General features: G+C 42.0%; 1 protein-coding gene across 2 annotated transcripts in view; it reads right to left on the reverse strand.

Annotated features, from left to right (window-relative positions):
• adam19b (ADAM metallopeptidase domain 19b) overlaps window positions 1-26,246 on the reverse strand; it is a 47,608-nt gene extending 21,362 nt beyond the window's left edge. The window contains exons 1-3 of one of the 2 annotated variants that reach the window (XM_036970142.1): window positions 25,928-26,246; window positions 23,097-23,218; window positions 18,098-18,168 (exon numbers count right to left, since the gene is read on the reverse strand). In XM_036970142.1, coding sequence (XP_036826037.1) covers window positions 18,098-18,168; window positions 23,097-23,218; window positions 25,928-26,057 — 323 coding nt within the window. In that variant the 5' untranslated portion in view covers window positions 26,058-26,246. Of the gene's footprint in view, window positions 1-18,097; window positions 18,172-23,096; window positions 23,219-25,927 lie in introns of both variants that reach the window. The other variant, XM_036970141.1, reaches the window with a different exon arrangement.
• Between the last annotated feature and the right edge of the window lie 263 nt (window positions 26,247-26,509).

The raw sequence follows: 26,509 nt of genomic DNA on the forward strand, positions 1-26,509 counted from the left end.
GATAGAGAATAAAAGCCTGTCTATGACCAGGGCGTGACAGACTATCAAATACTCAGCAAGAAGTTCTGATTTCACTATTACTGAAACAGGACCCAGGTGGTAAATATTAAGTTCCAGTCCATCTAAATCCTAGAAAAATGCATAGCGCATAGAATAAAACATGTATTATCTGTCACACCCTGACCATAGTTTGCCTTGTATGTTTCTATGTTTTGTTTGATCAGGGTGTGATCTGAGTGGGCATTCTATGTTGGATGTCTAGTTTGTCTGTTTCTGTGTTTGGGCCTGATATGGTTCTCAATCAGAGGCAGGTGTTAGTCATTGTCTCTGATTGGGAGCCATATTTAGGTAGCCTGTTTTGTGTTGGGTTTTGTGGGTGGTTGTCTCCTGTGTCAGTGTTTGTACCACACGGGACTGTTTCGGGTTTTCACGTTTGTTGTTTTGTAGTTTATTCATGTGTAGTTTCATTATTAAAGAACCATGAATTATAACCACGCTGCATTTTGGTCCGCCTCTCCTTCCCAGGAAGAATCCCGTTACATTATCGGATATTATTCATTCAAATCAGACAGGTTTCTTACATGGACGATAGACTGGAGATAATATAAGACAAGTACTGGAAACAATAGAACACTATGACATATCTGGGAAACTAGGTCTGGTATTCATAGCTGACTTTGAAAAGGCCTTTGATAAAGTAGGACTGGAAAAGAGAAACTCTTATACAATGGGTTTAAGCTATGTATAGTAACCCCAGGTGTAAAATAGTCAATAATGGCTACTTCTCGGAAAGTATTCAATTGTCAATAGGAGAAAAACAAGGCTGTCCACTATCGCCATATCTATTTTATTATGGCCATTGAAATGTCAACTATTAAAATTGGATCCAAAAATAACATCAAGAGGCTACACAATTCAGGTCTTAAAAACAAAGGTGTTATTGTACACTGACGATTTATGTTTTCTTTTAAATTATTTTTGGTTCCCTGCACAGCCTCAGAGGATCTATATACTTTTTCTAACCTCTCTAGATTAAAACGGAATTATGATAAGTGCCCCCTATATTACGCATTGGATCACTGAAAAATGCTACTTTTACATTACCGTGTAGTTTACCAATAAAATGGTCTGCCGGTGAAGTGGACAAACTCAGTATTCATATCACAAAAGATACAAAGAATTTTAATAGAAAGTTAGCCAAATTAGATAAGATTTTGAAACCATGGAAAGGACAACACTTGTCTATTTGTGGAAATATCACCCTGATTAATTCTTTAGTCAATTCCCAGTTTACTTATCTATGGGATCGGTGTCCCTAAACCGGAATGGATGTTGCTAACTTGCGCTAATGTGACTAGAATGACGCTGTAAACAACGGCGAACTGTCCGGGACATAGACATGTCGTATATAGGCAGAACGCTTACATGCTTGCTAATCTAAAAGCAGTGTCCAGTTTACAGTGAAAAATACCATGCTGTTGTTTGAGGAGAGTGCACAACAACAAAACACTTTTATCACGGCAACTGGTTTGATACATTCACCTCTAAAGGTAAATAATGTACTTACATTAAGTAATCCTGCTCTGATTTGTCATCCTGAGGGTCCCAGAGACAAAATGTAGCATAGTTTTGTTTGATAAAATACATTTTATATTCAAATGTAGGAACTGGGTTCTACAGTTGGAACTGCTGTCTCTGTATATTCCACTTTATTTAGAACGGCAAGCCAGACAAAATTAAACGGGCCTATTTATATAATGAATATGAATTTGAATTATTATTGAACACGGGGTGAGCCATTCATACTAATGGCTCACCCCGTGTTCAGAAATGGCAATTTCCCTTAATTCACAAACTCTCACTTTCGGTTATTTGAATTTGAAACAATCTCCAAAATAACACCATTTTTAAAACAAGCAGAGAAATCTGGTTGAAATTTCAGTTTAATCCAACAAAAAAGACAGAACTAATATAACAAATATTATGGTTAAACTCAAATATAATAATTGATAAAAAAAAGAATTATTTTTTTAAAAATATATGTAATCTTTGTCAATTATATTATAAATCTGACTAGGGGAGTTATGTTGCACATTCAGTCAACAAAAATCTATGGAAATGTTTTCTCTATCCAAAATTACAACTAACTGACTGCAGCATTACTGAAAAAAATGGAGGAGGCAAGTGGAAAGCGGAAGAAGGTAAGGAAGTTGTCTGTCGGCCCTGCATTAAAGACCAAAATTGGCTAAAGTGATAAATTAAAAAGTATGGCAGTTTAATTTAAGGACGAAAATTGTACAGCTGCACCATACAGGTTGCAAAAATAGTTGGGAAGAGAGTTTAAATGTACCGATTCCATGGCACATGGTTTATGAACTGATACACAAAACAACACCGGATTCAAAACAGAGTTTTTCCAATTTAAATGATTATACAAAATTCTTGCAAGCAATAGAATGATGGCAGTTTTTGGTCGCAGGTTCAGGAATGGCTGAAAAAAATTCAACATTTCTTGGAGCTAACTCTGCAAATAGCACTGCTGGGTGATTTGATAAGTCATAGTCAATAGATCAATAATATAATAATACTCTTAGCAAAGGTGTTAATCTTTAATTTACAATCTGTAGAAACTGTGAGAATAGGAAGGTTCGGAACTTTTGTGAAAAATCACAGCACAGTTGAAAAATATATGGCAAATAGAAAACTGTATGGTCTTCAGAGATAGATGGGAGGGTTTGAGGGGAGCTGAAGGCGGGGACTGGATGGTCTTCAGAGATAGATGGGAGGGGTTGAGGGGAGCTGGGACTGGATGGTCTTCAGAGATAGATGGGAGGGGTTGAGGGGAGCTGAAGACTGGGACTGGATGGTCTTCAGAGATAGATGGGAGGGGTTGAGGGGAGCTGAAGGCTGGGACTGGATGGTGTTCAGAGATAAATGGGAGGGGTTGAAGGTAGCTGAAGATTGGGACTGGATGGTGTTCAGAGATAAATGGGAGGGGATGAGGAGATCTGAAGGCTGGGACTGGATGGTCTTCAGAGATAAATGGGAGGGGTTGAAGGTAGCTGAAGATTGGGACTGGATGGTGTTCAGAGATAAATGGGAGGGGATGAGGAGATCTGAAGGCTGGGACTGGATGGTGTTCAGAGATAAATGGGAGGGGATGAGGAGATCTGAAGGCTGGGACTGGATGGTCTTCAGAGATGGATGGGAGGGGTTGAGGGGAGCTGAAGGCTGGGACTGGATGGTCTTCAGAGATAGATGGGAGGGGTTGAGGGGAGCTGAAGACTGGGACTGGATGGTCTTCAGAGATAGATGGGAGGGGTTGAAGGTAGCTGAAGACTGGGACTGGATGGTCTTCAGAGATAGATGGGAGGGGTTGAAGGTATCTGAAGGCTGGGACTGGATGGTCTTCAGAGATAGATGGGAGGGGATGAGGAGATCTGAAGGCTGGGACTGGATGGTCTTCAGAGATAGATGGGAGGGGTTGAAGGGACCTGAAGGCTGGGACTGGATGGTCTTCAGAGATAGATGGGAGGGGATGAGGAGATCTGAAGGCTGGGACTGGATGGTGTTCAGAGATAAATGGAAGGGGTTGAAGGGACCTGAAGATTGGGACTGGATGGTGTTCAGAGATAAATGGAAGGGGTTGAAGGGAGCTGAAGGCTGGGACTGGATGGTGTTCAGAGATAGATGGGAGGGGTTGAAGGTAGCTGAAGATTGGGACTAAAAAAAACAAAAGATAACTAATGTAAAATATACTGTCTGTGAAATGTATGTAGTATGTATGAACTGGAAGATGAAGTAGAGGCCTACATATTGTTGTCCATTAGTTTACTCCAATTAGGGGAGGGGTGGAAGGGTTAGGGGAAAATAATAAAATATATTCCAATAAATATACAGAACCAGTCAAAAGTTTGGACACACCTACTCATTCTAGGGTTTTTCCTTATATTTACTATTTTCTACATTGGAGAATAATAGTGAAGACATGAAAACTATGAAATAACATATATGGAATCATGTAAATTAAAATGTAAATGATATCCCATTCACCATTCAATTTATTAGAGGGGGAGTGTACTAAAAGAGAAAACAGGAGGAGTGGGGAAGAGGGGGGAGGAGGATGAGTGAGCATTTTTTGTCTCTCTCCTTTGGAATTCTGGGGCAGAGTAGAGAGAGGGGGGAGACAAGACCTGTTCCATCCCCAACAAACAACCACTCTGATGGTTATCAAGATACAACCTCCCTCCCTCCCTCCAGCACAGGCCACACACAGCCCCCAGCAGCACAACAGGTAACACATTAATACTCATTAGGGTCCACTGTATCTGGATGACATCCCCCTGCACTGGGCAAAGGTAGACTGTGCTGCTATGACATTTATGTAGAGTCTGCAACCTTTCTCGCTCTCTCCCCCGTATCTCTCATGTAATCTTTTCCCTCCTCCCCTTCCTCCTCCTCCTTCTCTTCCTCCTCCTCCTCCTCCTCTCACCTCTGCTTTAAGAGCTGTCTCTCTCTCCTCTCTCTCTTTTTCTCTCATTCTCTCTTTCTCGTTTGCCTCTCTCCATCTTTCTCCCTCTTTTTATTATTTCTCTCTAACTTCTCCCTCTCTCTCCTCTCTCTCTTCTCTCCCTCTCTCTTTATCTGTGTGATACTAATACCAGTTAGCTATCATCGTGCTGAGCAGTACTGAGTTGGCAGTCCTTATTGGAGGTTAAAGCATGACACAGTGATGGAGTGATGGTACTAGGGGAGGTTACAGCCTGACACAGTGATGGTCCTAGGGGAGGTTACAGCCTGACACAGTGATGGTCCTAGGGGAGGTTACAGCCTGTCACAGTGATGGTCCTAGGGGAGGTTACAGCCTGACACAGTGATGGTCCTAGGGGAGGTTACAGCCTGACACAGTGATGGTCCTAGGGGAGGTTACAGCCTGTCACAGTGATGGTCCTAGGGGAGGTTACAGCCTGACACAGTGATGGTACTAGGGGAGGTTACAGCCTGACACAGTGATGGTACTAGAGGAGTTTACAGCCTGACACAGTGATGGTCCTAGGGGAGGTTACAGCCTGACACAGTGATGGTACTAGGGGAGGGTTACAGCCTGACACAGTGATGGTACTAGGGGAGGTTACAGCCTGACACAGTGATGGTACTAGGGGAGGTTAAAGCATGACACAGTGATGGAGTGATGGTACTAGGGGAGTTTACAGCCTGACACAGTGATGGTACTAGGGGAGGTTACAGCCTGACACAGTGATGGTCCCAGGGGAGGATACAGCCTGACACAGTGATGGTACTAGGGGAGGTTACAGCCTGACACAGTGATGTTACTAGGGGAGTTTACAGCCTGACACAGTGATGGTCCTAGGGGAGGTTACAGCCTGACACAGTGATGGTCCTAGGGGAGTTTACAGCCTGACACAGTGATGGAGTGATGGTCCCAGGGGAGGTTACAGCCTGACACAGTGATGGTCCTAGGGGAGTTTACAGCCTGACACAGTGATGGAGTGATGGTCCCAGGGGAGGTTACAGCCTGACACAGTGATGGTACTAGGGGAGGTTACAGCCTGACACAGTGATGGTACTAGGGGAGTTTACAGCCTGACACAGTGATGGTCCTAGGGGAGGTTACAGCCTGACACAGTGATGGTCCTAGGGGAGGTTACAGCCTGACACAGTGATGGAGTGATGGTCCTAGGTGAGGTTACAGCCTGACACAGTGATGGATCTGACTCCTGACACTACAGTTACACACACACACAGACACAACATGTAATTAAGATGGAACAGGAAACAGTTCTCTCTCTGTCTCTCTTTTGCAGAAAATTTACAAGGTTTAAAACGTATTTCAGACAAGTTATAAATAGCTCTCTAATGTATGCAATGACTGATATGATAAGAGGAACTGACGATGCAATACCCAATTTCGAAATTGCAGCTTGTGCATTTTACTATTACAACTTTCAAGAGTAGGTTGAAAGCCAGACTGAGTTCCTTTATTTTGTTGTTGAGTGTATGCACAATGGGTTTTGGGTTCTGGGTTATGGAGTCCAGGCTCCAGACAGATGCTGTGATTGAGAACCAGCTAGTCTGAGAGCAGGGCTAAAACAAAAGACTTGGTTCAGTCACGAACGAAAGACAGAGAGAGATAGAGAGAGGAGGGGGAGAGAAAGAGAGGGAGGAAGAGGGAGAGAGGAGGGGCAAAAAAGAGAGAGAGGCTGAGATAGAGAAAGAGGGAGGATTAGGAAAGATGGATAGATGTGGATAGAGAGAGAGGGGGATTAGGACAGATGGATAGATGTGGATAGAGAGAGAGGGGGATTAGGAAAAATGGATAGATGTGGATAGAAAGAGAGAGGGGGATTAGAAAAGATGGATAGATGTGGATAGAAAGAGAGAGGGGGATTAGAAAAGATGGATAGATGTGGATAGAGAGAGAGGGGGATTAGGAAAGATGGATAGATGTGGATAAAGAGAGAGGGGGATTAGGAAAGATGGATAGATGTGGATAGAGAGAGAGGGGGATTAGGAAAGATGGATAGATGTGGATAGAGAGAGAGGGGGATTAGGAAAGATGGATAGATGTGGATAGAGAGAGAGAGGGGGATTAGGAAAAATGGATAGATGTGGATAGAGAGAGAGGGTGATTAGGAAAGATGGATGATGTGGATAGAGAGAGGGGGATTAGGAAAGATGGATAGATGTGGATAGAGAGAGAGGGGGATTAGGAAAGATGGATAGATGTGGATCGAGAGAGAGGGGGATTAGGAAAGATGGATAGATGTGGATAGAGAGAGAGGGGGATTAGGAAAGATGGATAGATGTGGATAGAGAGAGAGAGGGGGATTAGGAAAGATGGATAGATGTGGATAGAGAGAGAGGGGGATTAGGAAAAATGGATAGATGTGGATAGAGAGAGAGGGGGATTAGGGAAAATGGATAGATGTGGATAGAGAGAGAGGGGGATTAGGAAAGATGGATAGATGTGGATAGAGAGCGAGGGGGATTAGGAAAGATGGATAGATGTGGATAGAGAGAGAGGGGGATTAGGAAAGATGGATAGATGTGGATAGAGAGCGAGGGGGATTAGGATAGATGTGGATAGAGAGAGAGGGGGATTAGGAAAAATGGATAGATGTGGATAGAGAGAGAGAGGGGGATTAGGAAAGATGGATAGATGTGGATAGAAAGAGAGAGGGGGATTAGGATAGATGGATAGATGTGGATAGAGAGAGAGAGGGGGATTAGGAAAGATGGATAGATGTGGATAGAGAGAGATAGGGGGATTAGGAAAGATGGATAGATGTGGATAGAAAGAGAGAGGGGGATTAGGAAAGATGGATAGATGTGGATAGAAAGAGAGAGGGGGATAGGAAAGATGGATAGAGAGAGAGAGGGGGATTAGGAAAGTTGGATAGATGTGGATAGAAAGAGAGAGGGGGATTAGGAAAGATGGATAGATGTGGATAGAAAGAGAGAGGGGGATAGGAAAGATGGATAGAGAGAGAGAGGGGGATTAGGAAAGATGGATAGATGTGGATAGAGAGAGAGGGTGATTAGGAAAGATGGATAGATGTGGATAGAGAGAGAGGGGGATTAGGAAAGATGGATAGATGTGGATAGAGAGAGGGGGGGATTAGGAAAGATGGATAGATGTGGATAGAGAGAGGGGGGGATTAGGAAAGATGGATGATGTGGATAGAGAGAGAGGGGGATTAGGAAAGATGGATAGATGTGGATAGAGAGAGAGGGGGATTAGGAAAGATGGATAGATGTGGATAGAGAGAGAGGGTGATTAGGAAAGTTGGATAGATGTGGATAGAGAGAGGGGGGGATTAGGAAAGATGGATGATGTGGATAGAGAGAGAGAGGGGGATTAGGAAAGATGGATGATGTGGATAGAGAGCGAGGGGGATTAGGAAAGATGGATAGATGTGGATAGAGAGAGAGGGGGATTAGGAAAGATGGATGATGTGGATAGAGAGAGAGGGGGATTAGGAAAGATGGATAGATGTGGATAGAAAGAGAGGGTGATTAGGAAAGTTGGATAGATGTGGATAGAGAGAGGGGGGGATTAGGAAAGATGGATGATGTGGATAGAGAGAGAGGGGGATTAGGAAAGATGGATGATGTGGATAGAGAGAGAGGGGGATTAGGGACGGGTCAGTGGGTCGCATTCTGTCCTGGTATCAGATGACATCATCAGGGTCTCTCAGTGTGTGTGTGTGTGTGTGTGTGTGTGTGACTTCACTAGAGCTAAATGGAGGGGGGGCAGGGGATGACGCAACTAGAGGCTACTCAGAAATGAATGATGAAGGGGCTTTTATGGCAGAGCCGGGAGGATGTGTGTGTGTGTGTGTGTGTGTCAGACTGTCTCAGCCGGGGGTCAAGCTAAAGTCACACAAGCACATAGATCTGTAGCGGTGAAAGACTAAACATCAACTGAAAGAAAGACAAGCAAACGTACCAAAGTCACAGAGAGAAGAGATGTCTTTGTCTGGTATGGTGTCTATCTGGTGTCTGTCTCGTCTGGTGTCTGTCTGGTATGGTGTCTATCTGGTGTCTGTGTGGTCTGGTTTCTGTCTGTCTGGTTTCTGTCTCTGTGTGTGGTCATCATTCTCTACATCCTGACTGTACAGTGGGGGACTTGTGATGACCTGAAGCTTAAACTACTCTACTGGGAAAAGGATGAGAGGAGAGGTGAGGAGAGGGGTGGAGATGAGAGGGGAGGATGGAGGAGTGGACAGAGGAGAGGAGTGGACAGAGAAGAGGAGTGGACAGAGAAGAGGAGTGGACAGAGGAGAGTGGGTGGACAGAGGAGAGGAGTGGACAGAGAAGAGGAGTGGACAGAGGAGAGTGGTGGACAGAGAAGAGGAGTGGACAGAGAAGAGGAGTGGACAGAGAAGAGTGGTGGACAGAGAAGAGGAGTGGACAGAGAAGAGGAGTGGACAGAGGAGAGTGGGTGGACAGAGGAGAGTGGGTGGACAGAGGAGAGTGGTGGACAGAGGAGAGTGGTGGACAGAGGAGAGTGGTGGACAGAGGAGAGTGGTGGACAGAGAAGAGTGGTGGACAGAGGAGAGTGGTGGACAGAGGAGAGTGGTGGACAGAGGAGAGTGGTGGACAGAGGAGAGTGGTGGACAGAGGAGAGTGGTGGACAGAGGAGAGGGCTGGACAGAGGAGAGGGGTGGACAGAGGAGAGGGCTGGACAAAGGAGAGGGGTGGACAGAGGAAAGGAGAGGGCTGGACAGACGAGAGGGGTGGACAGAGAAGAGTGGTGGACAGAGGAGAGTGGTGGACAGAGGAGAGTGGTGGACAGAGAAGAGGAGTGGACAGAGAAGAGTGGTGGACAGAGAAGAGGAGTGGACAGAGAAGAGGAGTGGACAGAGAAGAGGAGTGGACAGAGAAGAGTGGTGGACAGAGGAGAGTGGTGGACAGAGGAGAGTGGTGGACAGAGAAGAGTGGTGAACAGAGAAGAGTGGTGGACAGAGGAGAGTGGTGGACAGAGGAGAGTGGTGGACAGAGGAGAGTGGTGGACAGAGGAGAGTGGTGGACAGAGGAGAGTGGTGGACAGAGAAGAGGAGTGGAAAGAGAAGAGTGGTGGACAGAGAAGAGGAGTGGAGAGAGAAGAGGAGTGGACAGAGGAGAGGGGTGGACAGAGGAGAGGGCTGGACAAAGGAGAGGGGTGGACAGAGGAAAGGAGAGGGCTGGACAGACGAGAGGGGTGGACAGAGGAGAGGGGTGGACAGAGGAGAGGGTTGGACAGAGGAAATGGGTGGACAGAGGAAAGGAGAGGGGTGGACAGAGGAGAGTGGTGGACAGAGGAGAGTGGTGGACAGAGAAGAGTGGTGAACAGAGAAGAGTGGTGGACAGAGGAGAGTGGTGGACAGAGGAGAGTGGTGGACAGAGGAGAGTGGTGGACAGAGGAGAGTGGTGGACAGAGAAGAGGAGTGGAAAGAGAAGAGTGGTGGACAGAGAAGAGGAGTGGAGAGAGAAGAGGAGTGGACAGAGGAGAGGGGTGGACAGAGGAGAGGGCTGGACAAAGGAGAGGGGTGGACAGAGGAAAGGAGAGGGCTGGACAGACGAGAGGGGTGGACAGAGGAGAGGGGTGGACAGAGGAGAGGGTTGGACAGAGGAAATGGGTGGACAGAGGAAAGGAGAGGGGTGGACAGAGGAGAGGGGTGGACAGAGGAGAGGGGTGGACAGAGGAAATGGGTGGACAGAGGAAATGGGTGGACAGAGGAAAGGAGAGGGCTGGACAGAGGAGAGGGGTGGACAGAGGAGAGGGGTGGACAGAGGAGAGGGTTGGACAGAGGAGAGGGGTGGACAGAGGAAATGGGTGGACAGAGGAAATGGGTGGACAGAGGAAAGGAGAGGGCTGGACAGAGGAGAGGGGTGGACAGAGGAGAGGGGTGGACAGAGGAGAGGGGTGGACAGAGGAGAGGGTTGGACAGAGGAGAGGGGTGGACAGAGGAGAGGGTTGGACAGGGGAAATGGGTGGATAGAGGAAAGGAGAGGGGTGGACAGAGGAGAGGGGTGGACAGAGGAAATGGGTGGACAGAAGAGTTCTATTGTCAAGGCAGAGGGTTAATGTACTTTGAGAATTGAGTAGGGAGGGAGGTGAGGTGCAGGGGGGAACAGGACAATAAACAGATTTGAAAACCACATAACCCTCCCACCGCGACCGACCAAATGTCTCCTCTCATTTCTTAACTCCCCCCATCTTTCCTGACCTCTACCCTTCTCTTGTCCTTCCATCTTCGCTCCTTCTCCCTCTCCATCTTTCCGTTTCTCTCTCTCTGCTTCTCTCTCTGAGTCAGCAGCACAGCCCCGCCTGACTCTTAACCAAATCACCGTCCCCCTCTGGCCCCAACACAGCCTTTCATTAGACTAAAAGCCCTGCAACACTCTCACTCTCACACACACACACACACACACACACACACACACACACACACACACACACACACACACACACACACACACACACACACACACACACACACACACACACACACACACACACACACACACACGCAAATTCACAGCAGGTTTATTATTAAGTGATTCAAAGACAAGAGCAAAGGAGACAGACTGAAATAGAGAAGGAGAGAGGGAGGAGACATAAGGTGATAGAGAGAGAATGAGAGTGGGAGGGGAAGAGAGAGAGAAGGACAGCTGGACAACAGGAAAGGAGATGAAAGGAAATAATGATCAAGGTAGAAAGAAGGAGAGAAAACTTAATCTCCTTTATTCCCTCAACCTGATGATAAACATCCATTGACTGGAAGCTGGTGAGGTCAAGGACTGGAGGCTGGTGAGGTCTAGGACTGGAGGCAGGTGAGGTCTAGGACTGGAGCAGGGGATAAGGCTGGTGAGGTATAGGACTGGAGCAGGGGATAGGGCTGGTGAGGTATATGACTGGAGCAGGGGATAGGGCTGGTGAAGTATAGGACTGGAGCAGGGGTTAAGGCTGGTGAGGTATAGGACTGAAGCAGGGGATAGGGCTGGTGAGGTATAGGACTGGAGCAGGGGATAGGGCTGGTGAGGTTTAGGACTGGAGGCTGGTGAGGTATAGGACTGAAGCAGGGGATAAGGCTGGTGAGGTATAGGACTGGAGCAGGGGTTAAGGCTGGTGAGGTATAGGACTGAAGCAGGGGATAGGGCTGGTGAGATATAGGACTGAAGCAGGGGATAAGGCTGGTGAGGTATAGGACTGAAGCAGGGGATAGGGCTGGTGAGGTATAGGACTGGAGCAGGGGATAAGGCTGGTGAGGTATAGGACTGGAGCAGGGGATAAGGCTGGTGAGGTTTAGGACTGGAGCAGGGGGATGAGGCTGGTGAGGTTTAGGACTGGAGCATGGGGATAAGGTTGGTGAGGTATAGGACTGGAGCAGGGGGATAAGGCTGGTGAGGTATGGGACTGGAGCAGGGGGATAAGGCTGGTGAGGTATAGGACTGGAGCAGGGGGATAAGGCTGGTGAGGTTTAGGACTGAAGCAGGGGGATAAGGCTGGTGAGGTCTAGGACTGGAGCAGGGGGATAAGGCTGGTGAGGTATAGGACTGGAGCAGGGGGATAAGGCTGGTGAGGTCTAGGACTGGAGCAGGGGGATGAGGCTGGAGTACAGTAGAGGACTGTAGGAGAGGAGAGTTCAGGGACAAGGAAAGAGAGAGCTGAGTCAAGGAGGACTGGTGTACAGGACTGGAGTAGAGGGCTGGTGTAGAGGACTGTAGGAGAGGCGAGTTCAAGGAAATAGAGAGCTGAGGCAAGGAGGACTGGTGTAGAGGGCTGGGTAGTGGACTGGGGTAAAGAGGACTGGGGTAGAGGACTGGTGTAAAGGACCAGGTTAAAGAGGACTGGGGTAAAGGACTGGGGTAAAGGACTGGGGTAAAGGACTGAGGTAAAGAGGACTGGGGTAAAGAGGACTGGGTTAAACAGGACTGGGTTAAAGAGGACTGGGTTAAACAGGACTGGGGTAAACAGGACTGGGGTAAACAGGACTGGGGTAGAGGACTGGGGTAAAGAGGACTGGGTTAAAGGACTGGGGTAGAAGAGGACTGGGGTAAAAAGATCTTTAGGTAGAGGACTGGGGTAAAAAGATCTTTGGGTAGAGGACTGGGGTAAAGTACCGGGGTAAAGAGGACTGGGGTAAAGGACTGGGGTACAGAGATCTTTGGGTGGAGGACTGGGGTAGAGGACTGGGGTAAAGAGGACTGGGGTAAAGAGATCTTTGGGTAGAGGACTGGGGTAAAGGACTGGGGTAAAAAGGACTGGGGTAGAGGACTGGTGTTAAGGACCGGGTTAAAGAGGACTGGGGTAAAGGACTGGGTTCAAGAGGACTGGGTTAAAGAGGACTGGGGTAAAGAGTACTGGGGTAGAGGACTGGGGTAAAGGACTGGGTTAAACAGGACTGGGTTAAAGAGGACTGGGGTAAAGAGGACTGGGGTAAAGAGGACTGGGTTAAACAGGACTGGGTTAAAGAGGACTGGGGTAAAGAGCACTGGGGTAAAGAGATCTTTGGGTAGAGGACTGGGGTAAAGAGCACTGGGGTAAAAAGGACTGGGGTAAAGAGATCTTTGGGTAGAGGACTGGGGTAAAGAGGACTGGGGTAAAAAGGACTGGGGTAAAAAGGACTGGGGTAAAGAGATCTTTGGGTAGAGGACTGGGGTAAAGAGGACTGGGGTAAAAAGGACTGGAGTAAAGAGATCTTTGGGTAGAGGACTGGGGTAAAGAGCACTGGGTTAAACAGGACTGGGTTAAAGAGGACTGGGGTAAAGAGCACTGGGGTAAAGAGATCTTTGGGTAGAGGACTGGGGTAAAGAGCACTGGGGTAAAAAGGACTGGGGTAAAGAGATCTTTGGGTAGAGGACTGGGGTAAAGAGGACTGGGGTAAAAAGGACTGGGGTAAAAAGGACTGGGGTAAAGAGATCTTTGGGTAGAGGACTGGGGTAAAGAGGACTGGGGTAAAAAGGACTGGGGTAAAGAGATCTTTGGGTAGAGGACTGGGGTAAAGAGCACTGGGGTAAAAAGGACTGGGGTAAAGAGGACTAGGGTAAAAAGTACTGGGTATAGGACTGGGGTAAAGGACTGGGGTAAAGAGATATTTGGGAAGAGGACTGGGGTAGAGGACTGGGGTAAAAAGGACTGGGGTAAAGAGATCTTTGGGTAGAGGACTGGGGTAAAGAGATCTTTGGGTAGAGGACTGGGGTAAAGAGATCTTTGGGTAGAGGACTGCTGTAGAGGGCTGGGGTAGAGGGGTAGAGGACTGGGGTAGGGGTTGACGTAGGGGTACAATAGTGGGTTGGGACTGGGGCTTGGGCTGGGAGAAGGTTTTCTTTTCTTGGGTCCTCTGAGGATGTTGAGCAGTCAGATTAGTAAAGGTTCCTCTGAGGATGGTGAGCAGTCAGATTACTAAAGCACAACCTCAGTAAAATAGTACCTCTCTTATCTCATTTCAAAGAATGTCTGCTAATGACACACACACACACAAACACACACACACACACACCCTGATGTTAATCACTCCCCCAGCTGTAATGTGACCACCTGCTGGGGCCTTCTCCCTGAGGGGAGAGTCAGCCAGACACAGCGGAGTCACACTCTTTCTCTCTCTCTCTCTGTGTGTGTGTGTGTGTGTGTGTGTGTGTGTGTGTGTGTGTGTGTGTGTGTGTGTGTCACCGGTCACCACCATAACTTTATTCAACAGGTTTAATCCTACTCCCCACCCCTCATGTTTAACTGATGTTGTCCACTGTCAGAACGGGTTGTCTTTCCATTAAGTTTGTTGATAGAAATCCATTCCATGCGTGACATTCCTATCCTAAAGGTGGAAGTCCGCTGTTCCCTGGAAGTTAATGTAATCCCTCCCTCTGTATTGTGGCCATAGGGACTAAGTCATTGTGTTGTTAGCCAGATGATCTGAGAGACTGTGACACGGGTCAATGTGTCGTTAGCCATTACAGCATCAATGTTGACAGAAAAACATCCTTCCTCCAAGTCATTTTCTTTTCCTCTAATCACCAGTATTCATCTGCCCATCACTACTTTCAACAGATGGAGAAGATAGTCACTTCCTGTTTCCCCTCAGGTGACATCCTTCTATCTTTCTCTACTCCATCCCCCTCTCCCTCCCTCCATCCCTATGTAAAACATATGTTCACTTTGACATCTGTCTAACTAAACTCAAACATATGGGATAGCCTGAAGGATGAGGTCTGAGACTCCCTTTCTCTCTCTCTCTCTGTGTGTGTGTGTGTGTGTGTGTGTGTGTGTGTGTGTGTGTGTGTGGTATAGTATAGTACAGTGTTATGGTATTGTACAGTATGTTATGGAATAATACAGTATGTTATGGTATAGTACAGTATTTTATGGTATAATACACTATGTTATGGTATAGTACAGTATTTTATGGTATAGTACATCATGTTATGGTATAATACAGTATTTTATGGTATAGTATATCATGTTATGGAATAATACAGTATGTTATGGTATAGTACAGCATGTTATGGTATAGTACAGCATGTTATGGTATAGTACAGTATTTTATGGTATAGTACATCATGTTATGGTATAGTACAGTATTTTATGGTATAGTACATCATGTTATGGTATAATACAGTATTTTATGGTATAGTACAGCATGTTATAGTATAGTACAGTATGCTATGGTATAGTACATCATGTTATGGTATAGTATATAATGTTATGGTATAGTAAATAATGTTATGGTATAGTATATAATGTTATGGTATAGTATATAATGTTATGGTATAGTAAATCATGTTATGGCATAGTACAGCATGTTATGGTATAGTATATCATGTTATGGCATAGTACAGTATGTTATGGTATAGTACATCCTGTTATGGTATAGTACATCATGTTATGGTATAGTACATCATATTATAGTACAGCATGTTATGGTATAATAACAGCATGTTATGGTATAGTACAGCATGTTATGGTATAGTACAGTATGTTATGGTATAGTACAGCATGCTATGGTATAGTACATCCTGTTATGGTATAGTACAGTATGTTATGGTATAGTACATCATGTTATGGTATATTACATCATGTTATGGTATAGTACAGCATGTTATGGTATAGTACAGCATGTTATGGTATAGTACAGCATGTTATGGTATAGTACAGCATGTTATGGTATAGTACAGCATGTTATGGTATAGTACAGCATGTTATGGTATAGTACAGCATGTTATGGTATAGTACAGCATGTTATAGTATAGTACAGCGTGTTATGGTATAGTACAGCATGTTATGGTATAGTACAGCATGTTATGGTATAGTACAGCATGTTATGGTATAGTAAATCATGTTATGGTATAGTACATCATGTTATGGTATAGTACATCATGTTATGGTATAGTAAATCATGTTATGGTATAGTACAGCATGTTATGGTATAGTACAGCATGTTATGGTATAGTACAGCATGTTATGGTATAGTACAGCATGTTATGGTATAGTACAGTATTTTATGGTATAGTACAGTATGTTATGAAAAAATACAGTAATGTATGGTATGGTACAGTATGCTATGGAACAGTACAGTAAGGTATGGTATATTGCAGTATGTTATGGTATAGTAAATCATGTTATGGTATAGTAAATCATGTTATGGTATAGTACAGCATGTTATGGTATAGTAAATCATGTTATGGTATAGTACATCATGTTATGGTATAGTACAGCATGTTATGGTATAGTACATCATGTTATGGTATAGTACATCATGTTATGGTAGAGTAAATCATGTTATGGTATAGTACATCATGTTATGGTATAGTACAGCATGTTATGGTATAGTACATCATGTTATGGTATAGTAAATCATGTTATGGTATAGTAAATCATGTTATGGTATAGTACAGCATGTTATGGTATAGTACAGCATGTTATGGTATAGTACATCATGTTATGGTATAGTACAGCATGTTATGGTATAGTACAGCATGTTATGGTATAGTACAGTATTTTATGGTATAGTACAGTATGTTATGAAAAAATACAGTAATGTATGGTATGGTACAGTACGCTATGGAACAGTACAGTAAGGTATGGTATATTGCAGTATGTTATGGTATAGTACAGTATGTTATGGAATAATACAGTAAGGTATGGTATAGTACAGTGTCATGACGTTGGCCTGGGGGTAGGTTTATGACAGTCATAAATACCTCTTTCCCCCTTTTTCCTCTCTCTACCCTACTGATGTTACATAGAGATTCTGGGAACATCAGAAGGTAATGAACTATATTCTGGTAATCCGACTAATTGAACATATGTGGTGGTACTTAATGAATATGATGTCAGTTCGGTTGTCATCTGAGACATTCTCATCAATGATAAGATGATAAACTCTACAGTGGAAAGTCTACACATCAGAGTTATCGGATTCACATGGAATTGATGTTCAATTTAAATGTTTGAATATGAAATTATTCGTGATGGGATGAAATATGATTTTAGCTTCTAAAATGTGAGAATTGGGTTTTTATAAGGTTAGGGCTCTGCTCAATCAGTAGCCCGCCCCTGTGAAGGGACATGGGCTATAAAACTTTTCAAACACACCCTCCTCTCCCTTCCTATATAAAGCCTTGACGACAACGTAACCTCCTGTTCCGAGGATGTGTGGACGACGGTCCGATGTCAGAATGGTTCAGATAATAACTATAGAATGAAGCCAATATCAGCGTGAGCTTTGGTTGCGAATGGTATGAACTCTGAACTCTTATTCAATACAGAAGTGATACCTCCTAGCCGTTGAGTTAGCAACAGCCGCTGCAAACGAGGGTTAGGAAGGAGCAGACAGAATATCCCGTCTATCACACAACGACGTTACTACAATGACCCAATTGACCACCAGAGACATTCTTCAAAGGACAAAGGACTCAGTTTGGCAACACGGCCTTCCATCTACCACCAACCTACTGAAGCGCAGCTCAGAGTAAATATTTATTGCATTTTCCTTTTCCAAATGGGCGGTAATTTAGAATGCATAAGATATTGTATTTACGATAGCACAGCTTCGCCCTTTTGTCCCTCAGTCTTCCCGCTCTTCCACTCAAACCCAGCCCCTTTTCTTTTGTGTAACCAGCTGTCATATCTGTTCCACCTGCTAGGGACGTTTTCCTTTATGATGTAATTTGTAATCAAGTTATGATTTAATTATGTGTGTGTGTAAGTCTGTGTGATTAGTTAGGTATTTAGTAAATAAATAATTAAACCCAATTTTGTATTGCTGATTCAACTTGTTAGCCAGGGTTCGTGCAGATAACCAAGAATTTACAACTTTCAGATGAGACTGAATTAAGATGACGATTAATATTGACTGCTATTGGTGTAAAATATTACTAGGTCTTTAAGAATTTATTCGGAAGATAACAGCTCTATAAATATTATTTTGTGGTGCCTCGACTCTCTAGTTAATTACACTTACATGATTAGCTCAATCAGGTAATATTAATTACGGAGAAATTATTTTATTGAATAGCATGTCATATCACTTAATCCGGCATAGCCAAAGACACGACAACAGTATTTTATGATATGGTACAGTAAGGTTCTTACTCATTCCTGTGCAGACGGAGTGTCATCTCCTCTCCCTCAGCTGTGATGAGGACCTCTGCCTCAGACGGGTGCTGCTGGGTAGAAAAGCAGAGAAATAGAATAATATCTCTCTAGCATTATATCTAACATTATATCTCTCTAGCATCATCTCTATCTAACATTATATCTCTCTAGCATTATATCTCTAACGTTATATCTCTCTAACGTTATATCTCTCTAACATTATATATCTCTAACGTTATATCTCTCTAACATTATATTTCTCTAACGTTATATCTCTCTAACATTATATGTCTATAGCATTATATCTCTAAAATTATATCTCTCTAACATCATATCTCTGGCATTATATCTCTCTAACATCATATCTCTAGCATCATATCTCTCAAACATTATATCTCTCTAACACTATATCTCTCTAACCTTATAAATAACAGTATATCTCTCTAACATTACATCTAAAATTACAGTGCCTTGCGAAAGTATTCGGCCCCCTTGAACTTTGCGACCTTTTGCCACATTTCAGGCTTCAAACATAAAGATATAAAACTGTATTTTTTTGTGAAGAATCAACAACAAGTGGGACACAATCATGAAGTGGAACGACATTTATTGGATATTTCAAACTTTTTTAACAAATCAAAAACTGAAAAATTGGGCGTGCAAAATTATTCAGCCCCTTTACTTTCAGTGCAGCAAACTCTCTCCAGAAGTTCAGTGACGATCTCTGAATGATCCAATGTTGACCTAAATGACTAATGATGATAAATACAATCCACCTGTGTGCAATCAAGTCTCCGTATAAATGCACCTGCACTGTGATAGTCTCAGAGGTCCGTCAAAAGCGCAGAGAGCATCATGAAGAACAAGGAACACACCAGGCAGGTCCGAGATACTGTTGTGAAGAAGTTTAAAGCCGGATTTGGATACAAAAAGATTTCCCAAGCTTTAAACATCCCAAGGAGCACTGTGCAAGCGATAATATTGAAATGGAAGGAGTATCAGACCACTGCAAATCTACCAAGACCTGGCCGTCCCTCTAAACTTTCAGCTCATACAAGGAGAAGACTGATCAGAGATGCAGCCAAGAGGCCCATGATCACTCTGGATGAACTGCAGAGATCTACAGCTGAGGTGGGAGACTCTGTCCATAGGACAACAATCAGTCGTATATTGCACAAATCTGGCCTTTATGGAAGAGTGGCAAGAAGAAAGCCATTTCTTAAAGATATCCATAAAAAGTGTCGTTTAAAGCTTGCCACAAGCCACCTGGGAGACACACCAAACATGTGGAAGAAGGTGCTCTGGTCAGATGAAACAATGCATGTTATGCAAAACGTTATGTTTGGCGTAAAAGCAACACAGCTCATCACCCTGAAAACACCATGCCCACTGTCAAACATGGTGGTGGCAGCATCATGGTTTGGGCCTGCTTTTCTTCAGCAGGGACAGGGAAGATGGTTAAAATTGACGGGAAGATGGATGGAGCCAAATACAAGACCATTGTGGAAGAAAACCTGATGGAGTCTGCAAAAGACCTGAGACTAGGACGGAGATTTGTCTTCCAACAAGACAATGATCCAAAACATAAAGCAAAATCTACAATGGAATGGTTCAAAAATAAACATATCCAGGTGTTAGAATGGCCAAGTCAAAGTCCAGACCTGAATCCAATCGAGAATCTGTGGAAAGAACTGAAAACTGCTGTTCACAAATGCTCTCCATCCAACCTCACTGAGCTCGAGCTGTTTTGCAAGGAGGAATGGGAAAAAATGTCAGTCTCTCGATGTGCAAAACTGATAGAGACATACCCCAAGCGACTTACAGCTGTAATCGCAGCAAAAGGTGGCGCTACAAAATATTAACTTAAGGGGGCTGAATAATTTTGCACGCCCAATTTTTCAGTTTTTTATTTGTTAAAAAAGTTTGAAATATCCAATAAATGTCGTTCCACTTCATGATTGTGTCCCACTTGTTGTTGATTCTTCACAAAAAATACAGTTTTATATCTTTATGTTTGAAGCCTGAAATGTGGCAAAAGGTCGCAAAGTTCAAGGGGGCCGAATACTTTCGCAAGGCACTGTATATCTCTCTAACATTACACCTAAAATGATATCTCTCTACCATTATCTCTCTAACATTATCTCTAACATTACATCTAAAATGATATCTCTCTAACATTCTCTCTAACATTACATCTAAAATTATATATCTCTAAACTTACAAATAATGGTATATCTCTCTAGCATTATATCTAACATTATATCTCTCTAGCATCATCTCTATCTAACATTACATCTCTCTAACATTATATCTAACATTATATCTCTCTAACATCATCTCTAATATAATATATCTCTAGCATCATCTCTATCTAACATTATATCTCTCTAGCATTATATCTCTCTAGCATTATATCTCCATAGCATTATATCTAACATTATATCTCTCTAGCATTATATCTCTCTAGCATTATATCTCCATAGCATTATATCTAACATTATATCTCTCTAGCATCATCTCTATCTAACATTATATCTCTCTAGCATTATATCTCTCTAGCATTATATCTCCATAGCATTATATCTAACATTATATCTCTCTAGCATTATATCTCTCTAACATTATATCTCTCTAACATTATCTCTCTAACATTATATCTCTAAAATTATATCTCTCTAACATCATATCTCTGGCATTATATCTCTCTAACAGTATTCTTTAACATTATATCTCTAGCATCATATCTCTCAAACATTATATCTCTCTAACACTATATCTCTCTAACCTTATAAATAACAGTATATCTCTCTAACATTACATCTAAAATTATATCTCTCTAACATGATCTCTCTAACATTATCTCTAACATTACATCTAAAATGATATCTCTCTAACATTACATCTAACATTATATCTCTAACATTCTCTCTAACATTACATCTAAAATTATATCTCTATAACATTCTCTCTAACATTATATATCTCTAAACTTACAAATAATGGTATATCTCTCTAACATAATATCTAAAATTATAGATCTCTAGCATTATATCGAACAATATATATTTCTAACATTATATCTCTCTAGCATTATATCTCTTTAGCATTATATCTCTTTAGCATTATATGTAACATTATATCTGAAATGATATCTCTGGCATTATATCTTTCTAGCATTATATTGAACATTATATCTAAAATTACATCTCCCTAGCATTACATCTAACATTATATCTCTCCTAAATTAAATGTCTCTAATGTTGTGTCTAGCATTATATCTAACATTTTATGCCAAATTATTTCTCTCTAGCACACTGGTTCTCAATCCTGTTCCGGGGGACCCAAAGGGGTGCACATTTTGTTTTCTCCCAAGCAATACAGCTGATTCAAATGATCAACTCATCAAAAAGCTTGGATGATTTGAATCAGCTCTAGCATTATCTCTTTAACAGTATATCACTCTAACATTATATCTCTCTAGCATTATCTCTAACATTATATCTCTAACATTATATCTCTCTAGCATTATCTCTAACATTATATCTCTTTAACAGTATATCACTCTAACATTATATCTCTCTAACATATCTCTCTAGCATTATCTCTAACATTATATCACTGTAACAGTATATCTCTCCAACATTATATCTCTCTAGCATTATCTCTAACAGTATATCACTCTAACATTATATCTCTATAGCATTATATCACTCTAACATTATATCTCTAGCATTATATATCTCTAAGATTATATCTCTTTAACATTATATGTCTAGCATTATATCCCTCTAACATTATATCCAATAATATATCTCTTTAACATTATATCTCTCTTTAACATTAAATAGCTCTAACGTTATATCTATTTAACATTATATCTCTCAAGCACTATATATCTCATACATTATATCTCTCGAACATTATATCTAACATTATATCTCTCGAACATTATATCTCACTAACATTATATCTCTCTAACGTTATATCTCTCTAACATTATATCTCTCTAGCATTATATCTCTCTAGCATTATATCTCTCTAAAATTATATCTGACATTATACCTCTCCAGCATTATATCTCTCTAGCATCATATCTCTCTGGCATTATATCTCTCTAACATTATATCTCTCTAACATTATTTCTAACATCATATAACTCCAGCATTGTATCTCTCTAACATGATATCTCTGTAATGCTATATCTCTCTAACATTATGTCTAACATCATATAACTCAAGCATTATATCTCTCTATTATTAAATCTCTCTAATGCTATATCTCTCTAACATTATATCTCTCTAACATTATATCTAACATCATATAACTCCAGCATTGTATCTCTCTAGCATCATATCTCTCTGGCATTATATCTCTCTAGCATCATATCTCTCTGGCATTATATCGCTCTAGCATTATATCTCTCTGGCATTATATCTCTCTGGCATTATATCTCTCTAGCATTATATGTCTCTGGCATTATATCTCTCTAGCATTATATGTCTCTGGCATTATATGTCTCTGGCATTATATGTCTCTGGCATTATATCTCTCTGGCATTATATCTCTCTAACATTATATCTAATATTACACAATCCTTTCTCAGAGCGCTACAGACAATTCCTTTGACCTCACGGTTTGGTTTTTGCTCTGACATGCACTGTCAACTGTGGGACCTTATATAGAAAGGTTGACGCCTTTCCAAATCATGTCCAATCAACTGAATTTACCACCTGTTTTGCTTTTTCATTATGGGGTATTGTGTGTAGATTAAGGTGGATTTAAAAAAATCCACTTTAGAATAAGGCTGTAACGTAACAAAATGTGGAAAAAGTCAAGGGGTCTGAATACTTTTAGAATGCACTCTATATCTCTCTAGCATTATATCTAACATGATACCTCTCTAACATGTGACATGTGAAATGTGTTGTGCTATTTCAGAGGACAATCATGTCTCTCTGAGTTAGTAGGGAATGTCAGTGATAAGATAGGATCTCACCTTCTCTCCATGGACGGACCTCCTGTGTCTTGCAGGCTGCAACCAGTGTGGATAGGTAATCTCATAGCTCTCTCTGTGTTCTATCCTGTGGCTGTTCTCCTGAGGGCTCGGTCTCTGCTCCTCTACACAAAGGATTTACAAGCATGTCAACAAAGGGGACAGTAGAAGGTAACAGTTTATTGAAAGATTTGTTGGTTGATTGATTTCTCAATTAAACCAGTGCACTTCATTTTCTTAGACAAGTTTGAATATGATGTCTCCTGATAACATATAATACAACAAGCTTGTGTAGTCATTGTAAAATCAACTCAAATAAATGTCTGTCACATGCTTGGTAAAACAGCAGGTATAGACTAACAGTGAAATACTTACTTACGGGCCCTTCCCAACAGTGCAGAGAGAAAGACAATAGAGAAATAATAGAAAAGTAAAACGTAAAAATAAAAGTAATAACGAATCCACAATGAGTAATGATAACTTGGCTATATGGGTACCAGTACCAAGTCGATGTGCAGGGGTACGAGGTAACTGAGGTAGATATGAACTAGTTTATGTGACAAAACAAGCAATAGTATAGACAAGTGCAGATAATCATTGTACCATCTAAACCACTGTGAAATCTATTTTCAAAAACCAAAAATATTGTATTTTCAGCTGTTTGAAAATAATGTACAAAACCGGAAGTAAAATACACACAAATTAAACGAGAAGCATAGAAATAGCGCACATAGAACAGATTAACCGCTTCTTAGACTTGCTTTCAATGCAAATGACAGTTCTATAACTAAAATGTATATGTAAATTTGGTCAGGTCACCCAAAAAGTTACATAATGCAGTTTTAACTATTTAACTAACTATTTAGTAGTCTTGTAGCTTGGGGCTAGAAGCTGTTCCGGGTCCTGTTGGTTCCAGACTTGGTGCATCGGTACCGCTAGCCGTGCAGTAGCAGAGAGAACAGCCTATGACTTGGGTGGCTGGAGTCTTTGACCAATTGTAGGGCCTTCCTCTGACACCGCCTACTACAGAGGTCCTGAATGGTGGGGAGCTTGGCCCCACTGATGTTCGCACTACCCTCTGTAGCTTAGTGATGAGCTTGGAGTGCACTATGGTGTTGACTGCTGAGCTGTAGTTAATGAACAGCATTCTCACATAGGTGTTCCTTATGTCCAGGTGGGAAAGGGCAGTGTGGAGTGCAATAGAGATTGTGTCATCTGTGGATCTGTTGGGGCAGTATGTTAATTGGAGAGGGTCCAGAGTGTCTGGGATGATGGTGTTGATGTGAGCCATGAAGAAACTTTCAAAGCATTTCATGTCTACAGATGTGAGTGCTAGTCATTTAGACAGGTTACCTTGGCACAGGGACTATGGTGGTCTGCTTGAAATATGTAGATATTATATATATATACTTCCATATTGAGTGTGTCTATGGTACATCCTGCTCGAAGTTTTGCTTGTAAGCACAAATCAGGAGGGTATAATTATGGTCAGATTTGCCTAATGGAGGGTGAGGGAGAGCTTTGTATGTGTTTTCTGTGTGTGTAGTAAATGTGATCTAGAGTTATTTCATCTCTAGTTGCATATGTGACATGCTCGTAGATTTCATTAAAATCACAGGCCACTAGGTGCGCCGCCTCTGGCTGAGCATTTTCTTGTTTGATTATAGCCCTATAGAATATCACAGTATGAGTCATCATACCCATAAAACCTAGCGGTCAAACAAGGAAATGGTTCCAATAATTTTTCACTGTTCATTTTTAGAAACACTTGAAATAAGTGCTGTGTTTTGTGTAGGCTTACCCTGGCGTGAGGTTTTGATAACTGTGTAAATCTCTCTAGGACAAGGTGACTTTTGTCATTATATTTGCTGGTATTTACCACACAAAAATGAAATGCTAATTAGCTGCTAATGTGGCTTTCACAAAGAATTACAAATACCATGATGATCTGCCGAATCGAGGCAAAGGTAAATATCTCTGGATTAGTTATCTAATGTTATCTAAATTTAGCAATGAAAAAATTTACAACATTTCTTTAAATTGACAATTTTGTGAACTGCCTTGAGCAAGTTTTAAATTGACACAACACCTGTTAGCAAAGGTGTCAGCTAGAGATGACATGCAGGAGCTTGCAGGGATTTGTAGTCTTGCATGATGTCTACTTTGATGCTAATTAGCATTTTCTAATCTGAGAGTAAATAGATTTGAATATATTGATAAAAATCACCTTGTCCGAGAGATTTATATGGTTAGCAAAAACGTCACTCCAGGGTAAGCCTACACGAAACACAGACCCTATTTTAATGGTTTCTAAAATTCATTATGGGGAAAAGGAATGATGGAAAAACGATTGGAACCGTTTCCCTGTTTGACTGCTAGGCTTTATGGGTATTATGACACCTCTACTGTGGGGCTCTATACAGCTGGGGTAGTCTTGGTTTGTGGTGGTAAATAGAAAGCTATGAACAATATAGATGAAAACTTGCTTGGCACATAGTATGGTCTACAGCTTATTATGAGGTTGCCAACAGGAAGTTCTTTAGATTACTGAATTTAAAACTGACTTCGGCACATGCTTTTAAAATAATTTAGGCTGCAATTTATAGAAAACTTGCTTATGTTATGAATGAATAAGAAAATGGATTCTTTCAAACATTCACAATAGCCCAAGAAAGACTAAATTAACCTTGAAACACCAGTATACACATAGCTATGGACTGAATGAACCAACATTATGCACAGTTCAAAATAAATGATCTTGAAATATGTATCAGCCATCCAGAAAAACTCCATTCATTAACTGATTAGCTGTTGTAATGAATGCACAGACTTACCGGCAGCATCTACGTGACCAGATACAACAGACCCAACACAGCAGATAACGACTGTCAAATACAGACACAGACTCAGCAGGGAATATGCAGAACACCGATTAAAGCGGGTTATCCGTTCTCGTGGACTCATGCTAAAATAAAGGGTTATAGTTTAAACCCTACAATGTAATCGCAAACAACAAAAAATGCATAGGCAAAGGATAAATAGCTGCCTGTCGACATATCCTATGAAGCGGATAAATGTGTAGGCAACAATAGCACTCTATCGCTCTGTCTGCTTCGGATGCTTCCACAGGGGTAGAGCGCATCTTTTCTCTGTTTCCAGTTCTTACTTTCATTTTCAGCCCCTCCCATTTACCCTATAACTGGCCAATCGATTTCTGTGATTTTGAAAACGTTTGAAGACTAGAGATTGTTTTATGAGAGCCCTAACACAATTCAAAAATTCCTACAGTATGTAATATGATAGGTGAATGTGAATTTCTGAAATACAGAATGTCTCATGGCAACAGTCTACTGTAAAACATTTCTACTAAAGATGAATTATGTTATACAGCTCAGGATCTGTACTAAAGACACCAT

Source organism: Oncorhynchus mykiss, chromosome 31 (genome assembly GCF_013265735.2).
Source record: "Oncorhynchus mykiss isolate Arlee chromosome 31, USDA_OmykA_1.1, whole genome shotgun sequence".
In the NCBI taxonomy this organism is placed as follows: domain Eukaryota; kingdom Metazoa; phylum Chordata; class Actinopteri; order Salmoniformes; family Salmonidae; genus Oncorhynchus; species Oncorhynchus mykiss.